Source organism: Podarcis vaucheri (assembly GCF_965113315.1).
Source record: "Podarcis vaucheri genome assembly, chromosome: 2".
NCBI lineage: Eukaryota > Metazoa > Chordata > Lepidosauria > Squamata > Lacertidae > Podarcis > Podarcis vaucheri.
Genome location: NC_138760.1, coordinates 39,180,619 through 39,200,560, shown reverse-complemented (window position 1 = coordinate 39,200,560; position 19,942 = coordinate 39,180,619). Strand labels below are relative to the sequence as shown.

At 44.0% G+C, this 19,942-nt stretch overlaps 2 protein-coding genes across 10 annotated transcripts in view; one reads left to right on the top strand and one right to left on the bottom strand.

The window, feature by feature from the left end:
• The first annotated feature begins 1,445 nt into the window (after positions 1-1,445).
• LOC309521681 (uncharacterized protein) lies at positions 1,446-9,330 on the top strand. Of its 5 annotated transcripts, none has more exons than XM_082204392.1 (2): positions 1,446-1,552; positions 8,330-9,307. In XM_082204392.1, exon 2 carries the CDS (start codon positions 8,338-8,340, stop codon positions 9,193-9,195), a length of 858 nt encoding a protein of 285 aa, XP_082060518.1. In that variant the 5' UTR covers positions 1,446-1,552; positions 8,330-8,337; the 3' UTR covers positions 9,196-9,307. The 5 variants fall into 5 exon arrangements, with proteins under 5 accessions (XP_082060518.1, XP_082060520.1, XP_082060516.1 ...); XM_082204394.1 differs by lacking the exon at positions 1,446-1,552 and adding an exon at positions 1,779-2,330 and having other exon boundaries at positions 8,330-9,330; XM_082204390.1 differs by lacking the exon at positions 1,446-1,552 and adding an exon at positions 5,568-5,766 and having other exon boundaries at positions 8,330-9,313.
• An 814-nt stretch (positions 9,331-10,144) lies between these two features.
• Positions 10,145-19,942, bottom strand: part of LLGL2 (LLGL scribble cell polarity complex component 2) — a 66,921-nt gene continuing 57,123 nt past the window's right edge. For 3 of the 5 annotated variants that reach the window (XM_082203487.1, XM_082203490.1, XM_082203491.1), the window contains exons 20-26: positions 19,676-19,937; positions 17,788-17,941; positions 16,542-16,585; positions 15,689-15,736; positions 13,543-13,585; positions 12,838-12,899; positions 10,145-10,895 (exon numbers count right to left, since the gene is read on the bottom strand). In XM_082203487.1, coding sequence (XP_082059613.1) covers positions 10,888-10,895; positions 12,838-12,899; positions 13,543-13,585; positions 15,689-15,736; positions 16,542-16,585; positions 17,788-17,941; positions 19,676-19,937 — 621 coding nt within the window. In that variant the 3' untranslated portion in view covers positions 10,145-10,887. The remainder of the gene's footprint in view (positions 10,896-12,837; positions 12,900-13,542; positions 13,586-15,688; positions 15,737-16,541; positions 16,586-17,787; positions 17,942-19,675; positions 19,938-19,942) is intronic. The other 2 variants (XM_082203488.1, XM_082203489.1) reach the window with 2 other exon arrangements.

The following is a 19,942-nucleotide window of genomic DNA, read 5'->3' as shown; positions in this document are numbered from 1 at the left end:
AAATAAAAAAATCATGTGATCCATTACTATTGCAAACAAGGGCCATTCAAATGGATAAAAAGATCCAATCAGAGTGAGTCCAGCTGGTAATTAATTAGCAAAAGAACCTGAAGCACTTGTGGAGGTACAAATTCAATCATTTTCTTTCTGTTCAGTCTGATAGTGTCAAATCTACATATGAATTCCAAGCTAACATAATTAGTCTGGGGCATTGTTTGTTAAAAGTTGTCAGTTGAAGTATAGGGACCTTAATGCATTTTTTAAAAATAGAGAAATGTTTTTGTTCCAGCTGTTACTGCTGTATTGGGCATTCCAGATTAGGGGGAGGGAAGCTTCAACAATTTTACCAGTAGCATAAAAACAAATAATTTAGCAGTGCTATAAATACAACAAATTTATTATGGCATAAACTTTTATGGACACTAGACTATGGCATGGCAAACGTACGAGTCCTTAAAGCTACCATAAAGCTTTTTGCTGGTTTTGCTGCAAGAGATTAGCATGGCTTTCTCTCTGGAAATCAATAGGAAGATGTGAACACTGGCCCCCAAAATTAAAATATTGTGTCCCTGCTAAATAGGTACGGGGCACTACAGGAGATATTACTCCCCTTGTTTATGCTTAAAGCAACAGTATAAAAAAATGTTGTGCATTGTAGTCTTTCTGGCAGATTATACAATGGGAGCATTAGTATAATACAAATAGCTAACTGGCTGAGAAAATATTACAAAGTAGACCAATTGCTTGCTGTGGAAGGAGGCCTTGCTGTTTCAGGCCCTACCAGGAAGCACGAGACTCTTCTCTCTCCTCATGCTTGCTTACCAAGAGGATTCTGAATCCTGCACAGACGTTCAGAGTGACATTTTATTTATTCTGGTTTATAAACAGGACAGATAGCTAAATCCTGAGTGGAAAAGCAAATTCAAAACAAAATGTTGCTCTTTCCCTCTTGGCCTTTCCATTTGGAGAACTGAAAAGATTCAATAGAGTAGAAAGTTCTGTTCCTTGGGGCAAAGTTTCCCCCTCAAATAGGTATGATTCTGTTTCTTTGTACTAGAATATTCCAGATAGTGGCCCCTTTTTAGAGATAACCATGCCATGCCTGTGTCCAGTAAGTAAAGTTCATAGGGCCAAGTTGTCAAGCCCATCAGCCTTTCTTAACATACATCCTATTTTGGTCTTTTTTTTCAGGAGCTAGCTCCTTTCTCAAAGTAACTTGCCTACTTGCTAGGGGGAGGGAAAAGGGGTAAATAGGAAATAACCTCAGGCGGAGCGAACTTTTGTTTTTAAAAAAGGACAAGCAGGATAGCCACCACCCCTCCCCAAAACCATCATTAGAGTCATTAAGATAAGGCTTCCATACGCAGGAACTACTTTACGCAGGTTGGGTGGGGCCTGTATTTCTGCCCAACAAGGTTCCTTAGCCAACCTCTGTTTAGAGGGAATCTTTAAAAGAGAAAGAAAAAAGCAAGATTGCCACTTGCATTTTACCTGCCGTCCCTTTCCAGTCTGGAGAGGTGGGCTCACACAACGGGTAGCTGAGAAGAAACAGGTTAGTTCACCATCTCCTTTGCTTGTTTGTGTTTGTTTGCATGTCCCGCTATATTTAAAGCTCATTCGTCCGAAATAATAAGTCCCCCTCCTTCCTTTTCCCGTAGGCCAAATTATTGATGTGGCCCGGCGGTATATATATATATTTCCAATTCCCATCCCTTTTCGATTTGAAGGGGTGTGTGCACTTTGAAGGGGCAGCTGGCATGTGAAGGTTGCAGTTATGTACTCCATTGCCTGGGAGTAACAAGCCCCATTGAACTCAGCGGGCCTTGGCTTCCTCTCCACCACCCGAGCCATCTTCATCTGGAACCGAATCAGGAAATATTACCTTGCACACCGTTTTACGCATTCATTAGAAGTGGAGTTGGCGGCGGGTGTGCCTTAGTTAAAGACATCGCCTTACTGCGGTTTTACAAGCACTAAAACTCGAAGTTGTGCAGGATCTGGCTGCGGCAATCGCTGCTGTCCAGCAAGATTTGTCATCCGTGTTAAGACTGCTGGGCGCAGGAAGGGGCAGAAGAGGGAGAGCCAAGGCGTCGCCTTTTAGCAAAGCGCCCCCTTGAAGAGGAGCTTCTCTATAGGGGAGACAGTGGGGAGTAGGCGTAGGGCTTTTTGTCCGCCTCGTCCAACCAAGGAAAAGACGCACAACACACACAATCCTCCCCGGCATGTTGCGATTCTCCATCTTTTGAGGATCTCCTGAAAGAGCCATGCTTTATTATGGTTTTTATATGCGTTGGAAGCCGCTGGAAAAACGTAACCAGATGGGAGGGAGTGTAATAAAAATTAAATAATAATAATAATTAATACAGCTAACAGAGCAGGAACTAGAACGGCTTTATACCGCCGCCGTCATAGTAAGGGGTTGTTTTTAAGGTCGCCGCTTTTCTAACCCGTTTGGAGGTTTGGGTTTCCCCATCCACGCTGTGTAGGAAAGCTGCTTAGCAAAATTTTAGGTTGCGCCCCCCCCCCCTTATCGGGGGTTTCGCGTCCCGTACGCGCCGCCTTCAGATAAGATAAAAAGATTGGCTCCGCTTCGTTGCAAACCTTCCCTCTCGAGAGGCCTTCGGAGAGGCCTGGACTCCAGGTTCTATTTTATTCCTACCATTTAAAAATAAACAACCCAAAAAACCTAAACTAAAACACGAATGCGGTTTGCGCATTAAAAAAACAGACGAGTTTAAACTGGGCCGAACCACGCACTGTAAAAAAAAGAAGAACTTTTCACCCATTCAAAAGCAAACGTGGCAGCATTGGTCACGAGGCCAGAATGGAGTCGGGCTTTTGCTTTCGTTTACCATATCGGTAGATATGATTAACCCTCCACCGTTTTCTCACTGGGGTGGGGTGGGGGCAAGAGTGCACACGTCGCTCCCAACCTCCATACAATTCAATCGGAGGTCTGAAGGGGGACGGGGGGTGGTGGTTTCCACAGCGCCTTCTCGCTTTCTCCAGTGCAATGCCTGGGACCCACCTGCAAAAAGAGTGCGTGGACATAAGGGGGGAAAGAGAGGGGGGTTGAGGAGCATCTCGCTCTCCCCTGCTAATAAGATATGATAAGGGGTTTTCCAAAGAGGCCAACAGCTGTTGAAAGCTAGGTTTAACCTTGAAGCTCCTGGGATGACCTTGAGCCAGTCGCATCCTAGCAACCAAGGTTTCTCAGCTCCAGTTTTTGGACAAAAGTATAATAAAAGGAAATCCTGGAACCTTTGCAAAACCCACGCAGCTCTAGGGCTTTTTCCAGCAGCGACACACAGTAGGGTCCTGGGTGTGTAAGGGCAGGTTCAGGTTCATTTCCAAAATGTAAGATAAAAAATAAAATAAAACCTACATACAGCAACAGTGTTTTGTGTTGTGTAGGCTCCTATGATGTAAGTAATGGGCTGCTAGTCTGCTCCCTAAAGTATCACTGGTTTGCTCATTTCTATATATATTAACAGCTGTAAATTCTGTTAAACATATAAGATGTTTTAAATTGACTTTTAATATTGTTTTTAGTTCTGTAACCCACCCTGAGACCTTAGGATGAAGGGCAGGTGGTAAATAAGTAAATGATAAGGTTTAAGATCAGTGTTGAACAGTGTCCTAGCTAGAAAAGATTACTCAAAACTCTGTCAGGCCCAATTTTTGGGGAGATGGGGATGGAAACAAGCTTCAGTGTATCCTCAGCAGCCCAAGAAAAGTAGAGCCCCGCCCCTAAACGAAATAAGCAGGAAATTATTTGGAGGCAGTCTTGTTGCAAGAAATCAGCAGCCTTTCCTGGGTCCCCTTGCTTACTGGGCTCCCATCAACTAGAAGAACAATTTCTTTCCATTCATCACCATTTTCAGCAACATCTGGAGAGCCCAAAGTTCCCAATAGCTGCTCATATCTCAGTATTAGAAACAAGATATGAAAGCTAGGAGCTGGATGGCACCTTAAACCTGGGTTGTGGGCGCTGCAATGGAGTGTCTAGGCACACTTTTTTAATAACAAGAATACAAAGCTAAAAATGAATGAACTGCAGCTAAAATCTTATGTTCATATTTCACATGGTCTAGTCCTCATCCAAAGACTGCAAAAACACACACACACACAAAGCTATACCTCCCCTGTCCGCCCCCCTAATATTCTTATGAGGCTCCCTTCTCCAGTCTTCAGAGAGTGGCTAGAAGTGGAGAGTCAGAAAAAGGTCCTTTTCTTCCAGCAGTGTCAGTTTTAATCTGAAATCTTAGACACAGTACTGCGCCCAGAGCTCAGAAACTGTTCGCATGAATGAAATTCCCTTTCGCAAAACGCGTCTAGAGCAATGGGAGTTTCGAACGCCTCTAGAAAGAGTGCCTCTGAATATAAGCAGAGTGTTTTAATGCCTCTCAGAGTTATTAAAACCAGTTCTGTTCTCTGCCCCCTCCTTCCTTACCTCTCTGACTGGTGTTATTAGGAGTGTAGAAAGCGTTGTTTCTGTTACTTCTACCATCAAGATGCAGTGATAGAAAAGGGGGGCGGAATCCACACCATTAGTTTAACGCACATCCAGTGCACATTCAAAACACATGACTTCCCCCTTCTGTTGAATTTATGCTTGCTGTACAGTTAAAGGCACAGGAGCTTCATGGCTCAGAATGGATTTACTTCTCAGGTTCAGGCATGGCCATCCATTAGGGGTGGCATCATCACCAGATTCCCAGCTTTCATTTAAAAGAAAAAAAGAAAGGAGTATCTTTGGTAGCTCAGCCGGTAGAGCATGAGACTCTTACTCTCAGGGTTGTGGGTTCGAGTCCCATGTTGGCCAAAAGATTCCTGCATTGCAGTGCATCGGACTAGATGACCCTTGCGGTCCCTTCCAACTCTACAATCCTATGATTCTAGCATCTGTAGGACGTGAGACACCTGACAAAATGCTCAGGCACTATTCCTCCCATACAGTGGTACCTCGGGTTAAGAACTTAATTCATTCTGGAGGTCCGTTCTTAACTTGAAACTGTTCTTAAACTGAATCACCACTTTAGCTAATGGGGCCTCCTGCTACCGCCGCACAATTTCTGTTCTCATCCTGAAGCAAAGTTCTTAACCCGAGGTACTATTTCTGGGTTAGCGGAGTCTGTAACCTGAAGCGCATGTAACCCGAGGTACCACTGTTTTTGTGTGTGAGAAACCTGCCTGCTCCCCCACCCACCCCCACAAAAAATCCTGGAGCTATCCACAGCTTTAGGGTAACAATGCTACTATTTAAAAAGAAAGTAGGTTCTAGTCACTTGTGCCTCAAAGGAAACCTGAGGTGGGATGATAAAATATTCATGTCCAGGGAAAGCAAACCAAACCAATTAAGTAACACAGGTTGGAAAAAAGTCCTCCTTTAAATATTTCACTTGCTCTTTGTTGCCTAATTGTCAGCTGCTCTGCAAGGTTCAAGGGATTAATCCTGTTGTTATGAGAGCCATCTATCTCCTCTCTCTCTCTCTCTCACCCTCCCACCCACACAACACAGCCAAGGTCATGGGGCCGGCCATCTCAGCTGAAGTGTTGTTTTGCCTGCCGGTTAGGAGCTCATGTTGCACATTAAACTGCAATGCTCTGCTACTAGAGGAGTCATTTGCCTACAACACTTCTTCACTGATGTAATTAGAAGACAAAAGCCTGCAGCGCAGCTGTTCGAGTGGCTCGGTTGGGCTCTCTTCCGCCTCAAGAACATCAGCGCAAATAGTGTGAAAGGGGGATGGCACAGTGTCATAGGTAAATGCGCCCACTTCATAGGACAAGATTGCAGGAAATGGAAACGGGGATTGCGGTGGGTGGGGAGCGCACGGGAACTGCTTAAGTGCCTGAGAGCTTAGTCCTGAGAAGCAGAGCCAATTGAATTACTCCCAAACGGATAGGATTACGACTGCCATGGCCAAATCTAACAAAAGCACAATGCAAAGGTATCGGATCAGATCCTCTTCAGCCTGGGGCCTAATGTAACCTGGCACACAGACAAGGGGATGCAACAAGCAGCGGAGATATTTAATGCTTATTCTAGCACTAAACGCTGCAGCTTCCCATGGCAATGTGGGAGGACATCTTATCCAAAAGGAGTTTGGGAAACTTGCAATGGCCTCTTAATTGGGTTCTTTTTGGTGGGGGGGGGGCTGGGCTTACCTAGTGACTGTAAACAGAAGTGGTGCATACCCGCTATTTTACGATGCTCTCTTCTATTATGAAAGCTCGTGGCACCAGATAAAATTATGCATTCAGAAACAGTATTGCTACTGTAAACACATTGGGCGGTGGAGGCTGGTCACTGTGGCGGAGCCTTCCCTCCTGAGAAGAATGTTAAAAAAAAAAATCCCTCCCCAGCTTTCCTGTCTCAGACACATTTTGTACTTTCATTTTCACTCAGAGAAGCTCTTCAAACATTGTTCACTTTTTACGGATAATTTTATTCTTTCTCTTTTTGCAAACTGCTTTGATTTCTCTCCCCCCCCCGCCCAATCATGGTGTAAGGTAAAGGTAAAGGTAAAGGTACCCCTGCCCGAACGGGCCAGTCTTGACAGACTCTGGGGTTTGTGCGCCCATCTCACATCTATAGGCCGGGGGCCAGCGCTGTCCGCAGACACTTCCGGGTCACGTGGCCAGCGTGACAAGCTGCATCTGGCGAGCCAGCGCAGCACACGGAACGCCGTTTACCTTCCCGCTGGTAAGCGGTACCTATTTATCTACTTGCACCCGAGGGTGCTTTCGAACTGCTAGGTTGGCAGGCGCTGGGACCGAGCAGCGGGAGCGCACCCCGCCGCGGGGATTCGAACCGCCGACCTTTCGATCGGCAAGCCCTAGGCGCTGAGGCTTTAACCCACAGCGCCACCCGCGTCCCTTAATCATGGTGTATAAATTGTAAAAAAATAAAGTTAATTAGTTCTCTAGCTAATCAGGTCTATGTTTTTAAAAAGTCCCCACGTACCACATAACTGATATTGGAATTAAAGGGAAACGGAATTTATTTAAATCAAATTGATTTAAATCACCAGTCAGTAAGGCTTGATTAAATCATTTTTTAATAGAAAGACTCATTCTTGCTGGTATAATATTAATATTAACAACAGATGAAGGTTTCATTTTTGGAATAATAAATTTTCAGAGTAGCTTTTACAGTTATATGAACAATTACTGATTTGGTTATACTGTACTATTAGAAATACAAAGACAGGTAATTATGAAATTGTTTATATTTTGACTTTTCTGCTGTACTTTACTAAAACAATAACATAGCATATGTATCCATGTTTGTTAACTGATGTGGTTAAATGTTTTTTTTTTTAAAAAAAACAAAACAGACTGAGTTGAAGTTTAATATGAAAAACTTAAAACAAATCCTTATTTCCTGATGAATAGCCTTTGGACTATAATGTAACTTAAATGGAAAACTATCTTTAGAAAGGTGTTTCCTCCAAAAGCATTTTATTTTAAAAATCTTATTTATTTATTTTAAATCATTAATTTCTATCCACCCTGCTCAGAACGGTTTTCTTGAAAGCCACACCTCAAAACACATTCTTCATAGCTATCTAGGAAGAATGTGTGTGGTTACTAATTTGAGCAGCTTATTTTCAAATTAATATTTGTTGAGAGCAATGGTGGACAGTGTGTGTCTTTGTAATATCTATTTTCCACTTATTTTTGTGAATGGGTAAGAGGATTGGAAGGAGAAATGGTGGGTGTCTTCTGTGTGTGTTTTGCAACTTTCAACACTTGTGTGTTGCTGGAACTGTAGGATTTGTGATAAGTATGGAGGTTTTGCATTCCTGTAAGTCGATTATCGGTTTAGTTAGGTCCTAAGTATTTGTACAACTACAATGCGTAAGTATCCACAGAATCTTTGCAAAGGCAAGATGGGGAGAAAACCAGAACAACTGGTCATGCCCCTGTGACCTCACTGGCCACACTCCATGACTCCAGCCACCACTAACACTCAGTAGTCAAGACTTGCCAGCTGCAGCTTTGGCAAGTGGTCAGGTCACATAAATAGTACACCGTGGGTTTGTGAACAGTTGTGAGCAACTGTCCAAGTTACTGACATCAGAGTGCTTATGACATCGGGAAGCCTGATCTCTCTTGTCCCAACTGCTATTGCTGTGATGGCTTAGGCCAAGAAGCTTGTTTGAGACTGGTGAGATCTAGAATGCGTGTGGTTGCCTGGCAACGCTACAGCTATTCCTTGCAGGTCAATTTGAGACTCCATTTTATCACCCCCTTATTAAATTGCACGTCAGAAAGTTCTTTCACTTATTTTTTTCCCCCGTCTCGCTCTTTGAAATCACAGATCCTTACATGGAAACGGGAGCCATTCCAGGGGAGGAAGTCGTGTGCCCAAGTGACGTAGGAGGGCCCAAATCCAGCCGGGAGAAGTTTCTTCAAGCGTGGTATGAAAAACGAAAACCACAGACACACCCCGCCGTGTCGTCTCAAGTGTCAGGGTGTGGGTCACCAGCTTGTGCTCCAAGCCAGGAGAATTGGACAAGGGACACATCCTTGTCACATGCCTTTTTCTACCTGATGGTGGTGCCTCCCTCTCAGGCGCAGTTGTACGCAAGTAGCCGGATGACGGCACAGTGCCCCCGCCAAAGAGACTTGCATCATGTGGCCCAAGAGCTGGAGCCGGAAGCAAATCCCGAAGAGGAATTCCTGCAGATCTGCGCTTCAGATTTGCTGCTCAAGTCTGCAGAGAGGAAGAGGCCACGGCTGCTGCCGCCAAACCGCAAGATGCACGTGGAGGTGTTGAAGAGGCAGGACTCGCCCCCACTGCAAGAGTGCCAAAGAAGTCCTGTCCCCCTGGAGTACAGCCATCTGCTCGATGCCATAGAGATGACTAATCTGGCAGACCTTCCAGAGGTGGAATCTTTCTATCGAAGTTTCATTCTCGGGCAGAAACGGAAAGGATCTTCCAGGAAGGATGGGCAGCTTCGCCCACAGGCGGAGTGTCAGCTGCCTCCCAGGGCCCCAGACGCAGCTTTCTGCCAACAGGGTGCCAGAAGAACCGCCAGGATGAGATGCACACAAAACCGGAAGCTGAGCCTGAAGAGGAGCGCTCCCCTATCTGAGCTCACGGTGGCGACCAAACGGTCTGCGGACTCTTCTCAAAACGGCCACCTTCCGCCAAAGAAAAGGTATACCCAAGGCTTCTTCTAGGGACACATGCTGCAATATTGGCAGTGCACTAGGAGCAGCCGGTACACAGGGTTTTTAAATTGGGGAGGATTTTCCTTCTCCTTATATATATGTATATATATTTATATATTCTAGCATAGTCCCTAACTGAGGTATTTAATAAAGTAAGTTAATTTTGTACTTTTCAAATAAACTCTTTTTAACGTTTGTATATTTACTTCCTGGTGCCTTTTCGTCATTTTCGCCTCTCCACACTTACTAAAGAGCAAGTTCTTGGTGGTTCGTGTTGCTATTCCCATTTTTACAAAATGGGAAGATGATTTATCAGTTCCCAAGATTTTCTTAGTCCCCTGCCTGCAGAATCTAAACCTAGCTCTAGTCTCCCTAGCAGTACTATACAGGCCCCTTCATCAGTTATTATAATTCTTCGTATATGGAGGAAGAATTTTTTAAAAATAAGATTCATTTGATTACAAGGCATTTTTTACCTTGCCCTGTAGCAAAGCAAATTGTTTGTAGGTTTAGTAAGGATAATTTTTGTCCTTATCACACACTTCATTCTCTGGGTGTTATACTGTGTTTTTGATTGGTGCATAGAATCAAACCTAAATTAATATGATCTGTTACCTTTGGAAGGTTAGGATACACTTGGGATTCTGCCTTTGGACTAGTGAATTGGACTAGATGGAGAGAATTGGTAAAATCCCCTGGAAAGCAACCTAGAAAGGCATTAGGCAATTACACTGAAAGGCTGAGTGGTCTATAATAACCCCTTCCAGGTGAGATTTGTCTGCCTTTCACAGAATGTGGGGAACTCGTGGCTTATAGAACAAGTTTCATGTGACCATGGAAAGCACTACAAGCATCTAAGTGAAGAGGGTCACTTCCCGTGCTGCAGTTGCAAGGCTGTTAAACATTTCAGAGGGCATCAAAATGAGGCAACAGAGAGTTTCTTGGTCAAATTAAAAAGCATGTTAAAAGTACAGGTTTATTTCACAACAGTTCAATGTAGTGTCCACACACAAATCAAGTTAAATTTGATTAATTTTTCCAGATTTGATCAGCTACAAAAATAAGAATCTACCTGAGTCTGCAAAACTACTTAACAGTAACATGACCAAAAAAACCCAAACCCCTTGCAATTTCCTCATTTGAAGGAGAAAAAAAAGTTACAGCAGCCACAGGAATCTAAAGTGACATATATTATTTCATTCAAGATTTTTTTAAAAAAAGAACTCTTCTAAAATATATCTATTGAACAAACACCCAGTATGATTTTTTTAAAAAAAATGTACAAAAAATAATCTTAGTCAGAGGTAACAGTATTTCTTTTTTAAAAAAATCTCTGCACCCAAGGCAGTAATATTTATAATTTAAAACCCATTCCAGTAGAAATATTTTATTTTAAAAGAAATTGTGCAAACGATTAAAGAATTGCAAAAACATATCCAGAGGCATGAAGGGAAACAGGCCAAGGGAAGTATTCCAGCCTCAGTGCAAGGCTGGCATCTCAAAGAGAAAATGAGGGCTTCAGGTGAGGCACAGTGAAGAGGATGATAAGCAGGTGAGTGGCCAGGCAAGACTCCGCCCTGCAATTGAATCCAAGGCCACGGTCAGTGGATGTCTCTTCCAGTGGACGGTGGGCCTGTAGTCAGTAGTGTTATGGCACTCTTTCCAAACGTCAGACATCACGGAGACACTGCAGGAGCACAATCATTCTGCTGGGAAAAGAAAAGGGCAGAATTATTTTACACAACCTGAAGAGGCTGTTGCTTTATTGGGCATAGGTAAAGGTAAAGGGACCCCTGAACATTAGGTCCAGTTGTGGCCGACTCTGGGGTTGCGGCGCTCATCTCACTTTATTGGCCGAGGGAGCCGGCGTACAGCTTCCGGGTCATGTGGCCAGCATGACTAAGCTGCTTCTGGCAAACCAGAGCAGTGCACGGAAACGCCATTTACCTTCCCGCCGGAGCAGTACCTCTTTATCTACTTGCACTTTGACGGGATTTCGAACTGCTAGGTTGGCAGGAGTAGGGACTGAGCAACGGGAGCTCACCCCGTTGCAGGGATTCGAACCGTGACCTTCTGATCAGCAAGCCCTAGGCTCTGTGGTTTAACCCACAGCGCCACCTGCATCTCTTTTGTTGTGCATAGTCTAATGCATATTGCATTTTTGTGAAAACGCATGTGTCAGGGGTTCAGGAGCAGAGGCGAGGGCAAGGGAGGAAACAGAGAGCGAGGGGGAGGAGTCCGAAGGAAAGATGAGCGATGACGACGACCCGAGATCTCCGAGTCTTTCCAGTGAATCGGAAGATTCACAGAAAGGAGCGCCAGTGACCAGAGCAAGGGGGGAGCTTAGGGGGACACCCCAGGAAGAAGGGACAAAAGGGGGTTCAGAGAGCAGCAGTTGGAAATCGGGGCCAACGTCCCCAACAGAGCGCAGTGGGGAGGAAGGGCGCCAGGCATCGGGATCCGGCGGCTCGCCGCAGGGGGGAGGGCATGAGTCAGGAGTGGCCACACCTCCATCGGAGAGCGAAGAAACGGTCAAGTGGAAAGTAGAAGGTTGGGCGCGCGCGCCAAGTTCAAATGCACAGGAAGGCGGCACAGTAAGCAGCCCGGAAAGGGAGCCAGGTCCTAAAGCCCGGCGCAAGGAGACAGAAGGGTCCGGGGGGTCAGCGTCAGAAGAGTCCCAGAAGGAAGAGACCACGGGGGGCAGAGGGACCCAGAGAAGAACGGTCAGGCGGAAAAGGTGGAGTAATGCTAGGGTATTAAGTTGGTGTACAGGAGGCGGGGACTCAGACGGAGCTTCGCCGGTCTAGCTTATAAGACGTAGGGCTGCACGCTGCAGCTTGGAATTGGAGACTGTAACTCAATAAAGACTTTTATAAAGTGAACGCTGGCTCGCGTGATCCTCTGTGAGCTGGGATCTGGAAGCAGCCCTGACAGCATGGGTATGTTTTTGGTGAAGAATGTGTGTGTGTGTGTCCCAGCCTGGTAGGACTCAAATATATAATTGGACACAAACTAATGTTTTGAAAATGCCAGTCTCGCAACAGCAAGGCATTCAGCATCCTGAAGTAACACTTTTGACGGTTGCATATAATTTCTGCAATGTCCCTATCTCCTGTTATACATCATTGGTGGGAGCTGGCAGAGGAACAGTCTACATGCCGCCCAAGTTGAGGGCATCAAGTTCTGCTTTAAGTAACGTTGGTTTGTAGAGTGAACTCTGGCCAGGTTCCCAGCTGCAGTCTATCTTTAAGGATGAAAATTGCAGAGACTGGGAGAAAAGTGAGAAGTTACTTCCTCCTTTTTGTCAAGTACTTTTTTGCAGTGGTGAATTGGAATGGGAGAGACATAAAAATACTCTAGAAGGCACTGGCAGCCGTCATCTCAAGAACAAAACTGCGTGAAGACAGCAGAGGAGGCCAAGCCTGGCATTGAGGTCAAATCTCTGTTACACAAATTATTATTTGTGGAAGCTACTGTTTCCCATATTTAGACAAAATGAAAAACTGATCTGTTACAAACCATGAGCTTCAAGTTTTCTGTTCATGTTTTGTAAGACACCAGTTTTTGCATAAGGAAGCTACATAAAGATGTATTTTATAACAAACCATACTGTTTTCTCTAAATACAGCTATAGCATATATACCCACATACCTCCTCCATTGCTTAGTCTGTGTCCTACTTGAATTCTCCTTGAGTTTCTGTCACTATAACTCCTGCAAAGACAAAATCGCCATATGGAAACTGTGACAGACAACTTGTACCATTCTGGTTCTCAACACCAAAATCTCCATATACCTGTAGATAGAGGTGCTTTCTCTCCCACTTCCATCCCCCCGTCAAATCCTAAAAGTAAGTCATATGTGACAACCAGTATTCTACTGGTTCTCCTTTTGCAAAAGAATTGCCTCCCCAGTGCCAGGAAGTAAATCCATGGGACCCAATTCGCCCACCCTCCTCTTCGACACCAGCTGACTTAATGTTGTTTTTAGATCTGTATCTCCTTCCTGGTCGACAAGTCCTAAAAATTAAAGACGTCTGCCCTGAGCTATTCACAAGATTGGGATAGTGGGTATCTTAACTCAAGTTGGGTGTAAAGATCTTAATTAGAAAGCAAAACAACAACAACAATCCTCATATCAGAATGTACAGAGAAATACAAAATCTGTTCAGTGTTGGCAGCAGACTTAATAGAAGGTTAAATATCTGAGAATGCGAAGGAAGCCATTGAGGAACACAGCACCAGGTTTCAGGGTTGCTAAATAGATGTTCTCCGATGTTCACTATGTCACTTCCCTTCTATCACAAGGACAGAACAGTTTAACTCCCCAAGTTCTAAGAGAAACCATGGACACTCACCCTTTTCCACCCTCCAGAGTGCTTTGGATCTCTTCTAGAACTTCTGAAAAGGGAGGAAAAAAACATTCATGTGAAAGAAGTGCATATATTCTTCAATCTCAAGAAGCAGTTTTACTTCCACTGTTGGAACAGTTGTTTTTTTTAAGCCCCATCTTCCAAAGATTCTGCTGACAGGACTTTTAAAAGATAAATGTTTTAATTATTGATTTCCTTCTCTCTTGCAGAATTCATTTTATTTTAGCTTATTGCGGTTTATATTTTAATGCTTTCATTGCTATTAAGCTGTCCAGATAACTTTGCTACTGAGAAGCAGATAAGTACTATTAATAAATAAACGAACTTTAACCATTCCTACAGAGCTGACATGAAATTCACATTTTATCCTTAAGGAAGGATGACATCTAGATGATGTTGTGTTCAACTTACTGTCTAATATAACAGATCTATGTCTGGAATGTATTTGATTAAAAGTTGGGCAATAACTTTGTTTAGATTCAGGGTAACTGAATACAATCCTGTTGTGCTAAACAATTGCCAGTGTCTTACAACCAATGTGCCAAGCAGGACACCAAACATAGACATACATATATTATTTTAGCTTGCTCAGTTGCACTTCAGAAAGAATACTATGCGGCATAAAAGCTTGCAGCTAGCATTCAAAAGAGAAAAGGGTGTGCATACTTTGTGTTTCTCAAGGTTGCTTAGGTCTCAAGTTTAGGTATTTTTTTTCTTTAAATCCATAATTTCTTTAAATCCATAAAGTCTTTAAAGTTTGATGCCAGCATTTGTAGTGCCATGTCAAAAAGGAAACATGTGCATAGTGGCAGATGTGCACAAAATGGTCCACCCCAGCTGAAGCCAACATGCGTAGGATGTTTCTTTTGGCAACCATGTACACAAATAATAGCATTTCTGGTATCTCTATTTGGGGCAATTTCTTCAAAGACCCTGCACTCATGGCTGAATTAAACACTGAAACACTGGCTGCTTCCACACCAGACATTTACTGTGAAACAACCACATTTTGTTCAGTCACCTTTTACAGGGCATTGGCATGATACTGTGATTGAAAGACCCCCTCTCACATTTTCCCCATTAGGCTTTTACTTCCTTCCCCTCAAATCCAAGCTACTTATAGTCAATATAGCTGCTATTAAGCTACTATTCTGGTCATTATCTCCCTCCCCCCACCCCAAATTGCAGCAGAGGTTCAGTGAGGGGAGGGGGCTATTTAACTCGTCCCATACATACAAAGATCCCAATGAAAATTGCTTCTCTCCAACAATTGAGGAAAGAGGGACTGACCCCACTTGGCTACAGAGTGTTTAGAAATCTGCTATCCCACTTCCACCTTAAAGCAGAACAGCAATGATTGGGAACTTCCAGCTCTGGAAGCACCCAACAACAACATATGTCAGCACAGTGGTACCTCGGGTTACATATGCTTCAAGTTACAGACTCCGCTAACCCAGAAATATTACCTCGGGTTAAGAACTTTGCTTCAGGATGAGAACAGAAATCATGCTCTGGCGGTGCGGCGGCAGCAGGAGGCCCCATTAGCTAAAGTAGTGCTTCAGGTTAAGAACTGTTTCAGGTTAAGAACAGACCTCCAGAATGAGTTAAGTACTTAACCCGAGGTACTACTGTATAGCAAGTTTACTCACTATTAAATGTACCAGTTTTAAAATGGCAAGATGCTTCTGAAGGCTTTGTGTTTACCCTCACGAAAATTTATGTGAGATAGGTCACAATTTATTCCCATTTTACAGATGTGGACATGATGTTGGGATATCCATTGCCCATTGTGTAGATCAAGTCCTCCTAGTGCAATAGCCACAGAACTCTGAATGTCTGCTGGATACTGATGTGCTAAGCACCAAAGAGCAATTATGAGATGCCATTGGGCAGCTGTATACAAATATAGACATGTTCAGGTATGTTACTGGTCAACTGCCTGCCTAACTGAGGCAAACTCATGAAGACAACATCCCTAAGAGAAATCTACCTACTGTTGTATGGCTGCTGGTATTAAGGAGGGGAGCAGACTCAACAACCAGAAGCAAGTGAATAAAGTGGCTCAAGCCAGTTCCCACAGAATGCCCATCCCTCCACCCCTATAGCACAAAAGAAATCATGTCTTTCTCACTCTCATCATTGAGCAGGGCATGCTCCATCAATCTGCCATGCGTCCTCTCTGAAAGGCAAATCAGACAAATGTTAAGGCAGTCAATTCCCACGATACAAAGAAACTCACAAAGCCCCCCCAAATTAGATCTATTGGGTTGTATTCAATGTAAGTTCTACTCAGAGTAGAGCCATTAAAATAAATAGACATGACTAACTTAGGGCCATTCATTTCAGTGGTTCTACTCTGGGTAAAACATAGTTGAAGACAACACATTATGCTTGGCATATCCACCCTTTGAAGTTCTTTAAAAGGGCAAGTTAACCCAATTATGACAATCTATTACTCCTCTGAGTGATGAAGATCATGATCTGGTCTTTTCTTTAAGAGCCTATTTTAGAATTTGAAGCCAACATACAAGCAGCTGTACCAAATATACTTCCACCAACCTATGCTCCTGCGGCACAGAATGCCTTCTCCCATTTTTTAAAGTTCCCTACCTTGAAAAGGAAACAAGCAGACCGGGCCTCCAGAAGACTGGGCCTCCAATTGAAGATCTTAACTTTGTAGGTTGACATGAGACATAAATACCCCAAGTCCTAGGCTGAGGGCTTTACAAGTCACAACCAGCACTTTGTATTGTGTCCAGAAACAAACTGGTACTCCATGAAGCTCTTAAGACATTATCCCTCCTATTGAAACAAGCCAACAGCCTTTGAGCTAGATCCTAAGCCAATCTGAGTTTCTGACCTGCCTTCATGGGCCGTTTCCTGTACTGCACTACTGGAGTAATCCAAACTGGATGTTATGTTACATTACTGAGCAAGCAGCACTGGACCAGCAATTTCTCTCTGTACATTCACATTTTTCTTACCATCTGCACCCGGATCACTGGCACTCCATCCCGATTCCTTGCTACTGCAGAAGATAGAAAGAAGAGTCAATTAGACAAGATCATAAACCAATTCCAACCCCCTAGACATTGCAAATCAGATGCAATTATCATAGGCACACAGAAAGTCATGCACCCTTGGTTTACACTGCGCTACTTTGACAGGTACATGCTGCCTCTTAAAAAAATCTTCAGCTTTTAAGTCAGTTCAAAATTTGTGTGGGAGTTCACATGACTGCTCATCCTTATAAAATTCCCCAGCATATTGAAAACTAACGTATCAAGAAGAAGAGTAAGCAAAACAACAAGAACCCTTCTCTATGTTTTGATTTTTTCTTTAAGACTACTTTTGTTATGTTTGTAAATTTTGTACATGTTGTATTCTGCCTTCAGCATGGCTTTAGCTTTGGAAATGTGTCATACAAATAAAACGACTGATTGATTTTCTACATCTAGGGATAGACCGATAGGGAGATATATATTCCCCCATGTGAACCCCCATCAGCGGTCTAGGCAGAGGCGTATCCGCTTATGGCAACTAGGAGATGGTTAGGTGGTTAGCTAGAATTGACGTGTACCAGTTCTGACATATTTTGCTGCTACCCTTTAACCAGCCCACCTAGTGCACACACAAAATGATTACACAACCTGGGGACTGTATGTTGTACCCAGCTCAGAAGGCTTTGTTTTGTGGAGAGTCATTCCAGAGGTGGTAGAATCTCAGCACCAGAACATATGGCACTATGCAACTTCAGCATTTTTAAAACCACTTCTTTTTTCAATAAGAACAATGAATAGTGGGTGGCAGATAAGCAAAGCCTTGTCAGTACATTGGGATGGCATTAGGGCAGGCATAGGCAAACTCATTTAAAACAGGCACCCCGAAGCCCGGCCCTCCAGATGTTTTGGGACTACAATTCCCATCATTCCTGACCACTGGTCCTGTTAGCTAGGGATGATGGGAGTTGTAGTCTCTAAACATCTGGAGGGCCAAGTTTGCCTATGCCTGCATTAGGGGATGAGCAGAGGCATTGTCAGATCATGTAGGTGTATATGGTGGCAGGACAGCAACCCTAACCCCTTTCCAGAGTGACCATGGGCCTCCTTTGTTGCAGTTCCCATGGCTACGCATGTCATATTCAACACACAAAACCAGCAATACAAAGTAGAATGTTGCACCCTTTCTATCATCCACACAATACAATACAAATGCCACAGTCATTCATACTTGGATATCCTTGATGCCTTCTCCACACCAGGTGTGCTGTGCACATGGCTGTTGCCTGTGTTTTCAGGTACTTTTACTAAGCATCGTGGTTCAACCAGCCACTTTGGGGAAAGTGAAAACCTCTCAAACTCTGACGGGGAGATGAGATAGAACCCTGCAGAGGAGAAAGATGGAGAAATGGCAAGTTGTGCATACACAGATGCAGAAAGCGTCCCACAAGAGTTTCCCAAAATATATTTTTACAAATCTCACTCAGAAGACTAAGCTTAAGGCTGCAAACCCACTTATTTTGAAGCAAGGGCAATGGGGGCGGGCGGACCTGGAATTAACTTCAGAGTAAGCGTACAAAGGCTCAGCTGCATGAGCACTTTCCAAAGTCATGCTTGGTGCTTCTGACAGATTTTTTTTAAAGAGATCCCATGTTACTATTTAATATCTCTCAGCTAGATCTCTGGGACTCCTATGCATGGAAAGATCCGAATACTGTATGTTTGTCTGATTCTCATGCAATGTTCTCTCAAGCGCACTCTTTTCAGACCCCTGCGTAAACCATTTTTTAACTTAATATGCTCTAGGTTAGATTACTGCAATGCATTATACATAGGGCTGCCTCTGAAGATGGTTCAGAAGTTTCAGCTGGGGATCAGGCTGCTCACTGGGGCAAGATGGTTTGAGCATATAACACTAATCTTGGCCTGACTGCAGTGGCCGCCAGTTAGTTTCCGGGCCCAATTCAAAGTGCTGGATTTGACCTACAAAGCCTTAAACAGCTCAGGACTGCAGTACTTCAAGGACCGCCTCTTTGTATATGAACCGAACCAGACCCTGCACTCATAATCTCAGGCCTTTCTGCCTGTGCTTCATAAGTTTAAGGCATTTGCCTGTGCTTCCTCAACATGAGGTCTAGAGGGTGGCAACATGGGAAGGGGCCTTTTCTGCAGTGGCTCCCTGTTTGTGGAATTCTCTCCCCTCAGGAGGCTCTCCTGGCATCTTCATTACATATCTTCAGGCACCAAGCAAAAATGTTTCTTTTCAACCAGGCATTCGGCTGATTAACATTCTATGGCTTTTTAAATGTATTTGTGAGAGGGGGGGTTACTGGCTTGTTTAGGTTTTATTATGTATTTTGTATTTTTATGTTGTGAACGATCCTGGGATCTTCGGGTGAAGGGTGGCATAAAATTTTAATTATTATTATTAATAAAATAGTAGTAGTAGTAGTAATAACAAGAATAATTTCTGGGCGGCTTCCAACAAAATATTAAAATACAGTAATCCATCAAACATTAAAGCTTCCCTAAACAGGGCTGCCTTCAGATGTCTTCTAAAAGTCTGGTAGTTGTTGTTCTCTTTGACATCTGGTGGGAGGGCGTTCCACAGGGCGGGTGCCACTACCAAGAAGGCCCTCTGCCTGGTTCCCTGTAACTTGGCTTCTCGCAGTGAGGGAACCGCCAGAAGGCCCTCGGTGCTGGACCTCAGTGTCTGGGTAGAACGATAGGGGTGGAGACGCTCCTTCAGATATACTGGACCGAGGCCGTTTAGGGCTTTAAAGATCAGCACTAACACTTTGAATTGTGCTCGGAAACATACTGGGAGCCAATGTAGGTCTTTCAAGACCGGTGCTATGTGGTCTCGGCAGCTGCTCCCAGTCACCAGTTTAGCTGCCACATTCTGGATTAATTGTAGTTTCCGGGTCACCTTCAAAGCAGATACTACTATCCCAACTAATATTTTTCTTTCTTGCTTTCACAGTATTGTGGATAGAGGGACAAAATAACTCCCCCTTCTCTCCCCCACCCCACATTTATCTATTTTGTACAAGAGGCAGAAAGGCTTCCAAGACCTAACACAATGGAGCTTGGTAACCTGTGGATGACCATGTTGTTACCTTGCCCATATCTGGTGAAGACACAGGAGGCAATGCCACTCACATCCTCCTTGCGGATACAGGGGTAGCGCACTTGTATCTTGAGTGCAGGCAGGGAAATGATCTGGATGTCTCCCAGGTTCGTCAGAACAGCCAGGTCATTCTCACTGTGCTCACTCTTACAGCTGGCAAAGTTGGTCACTGTCACCTTCCGAACCCGGCAGCCTTCCAGGGCCGTCAATTTAAGTTTCAGTTTGGAGCTGACTTTGGGCAACGTGAAAACCTGCC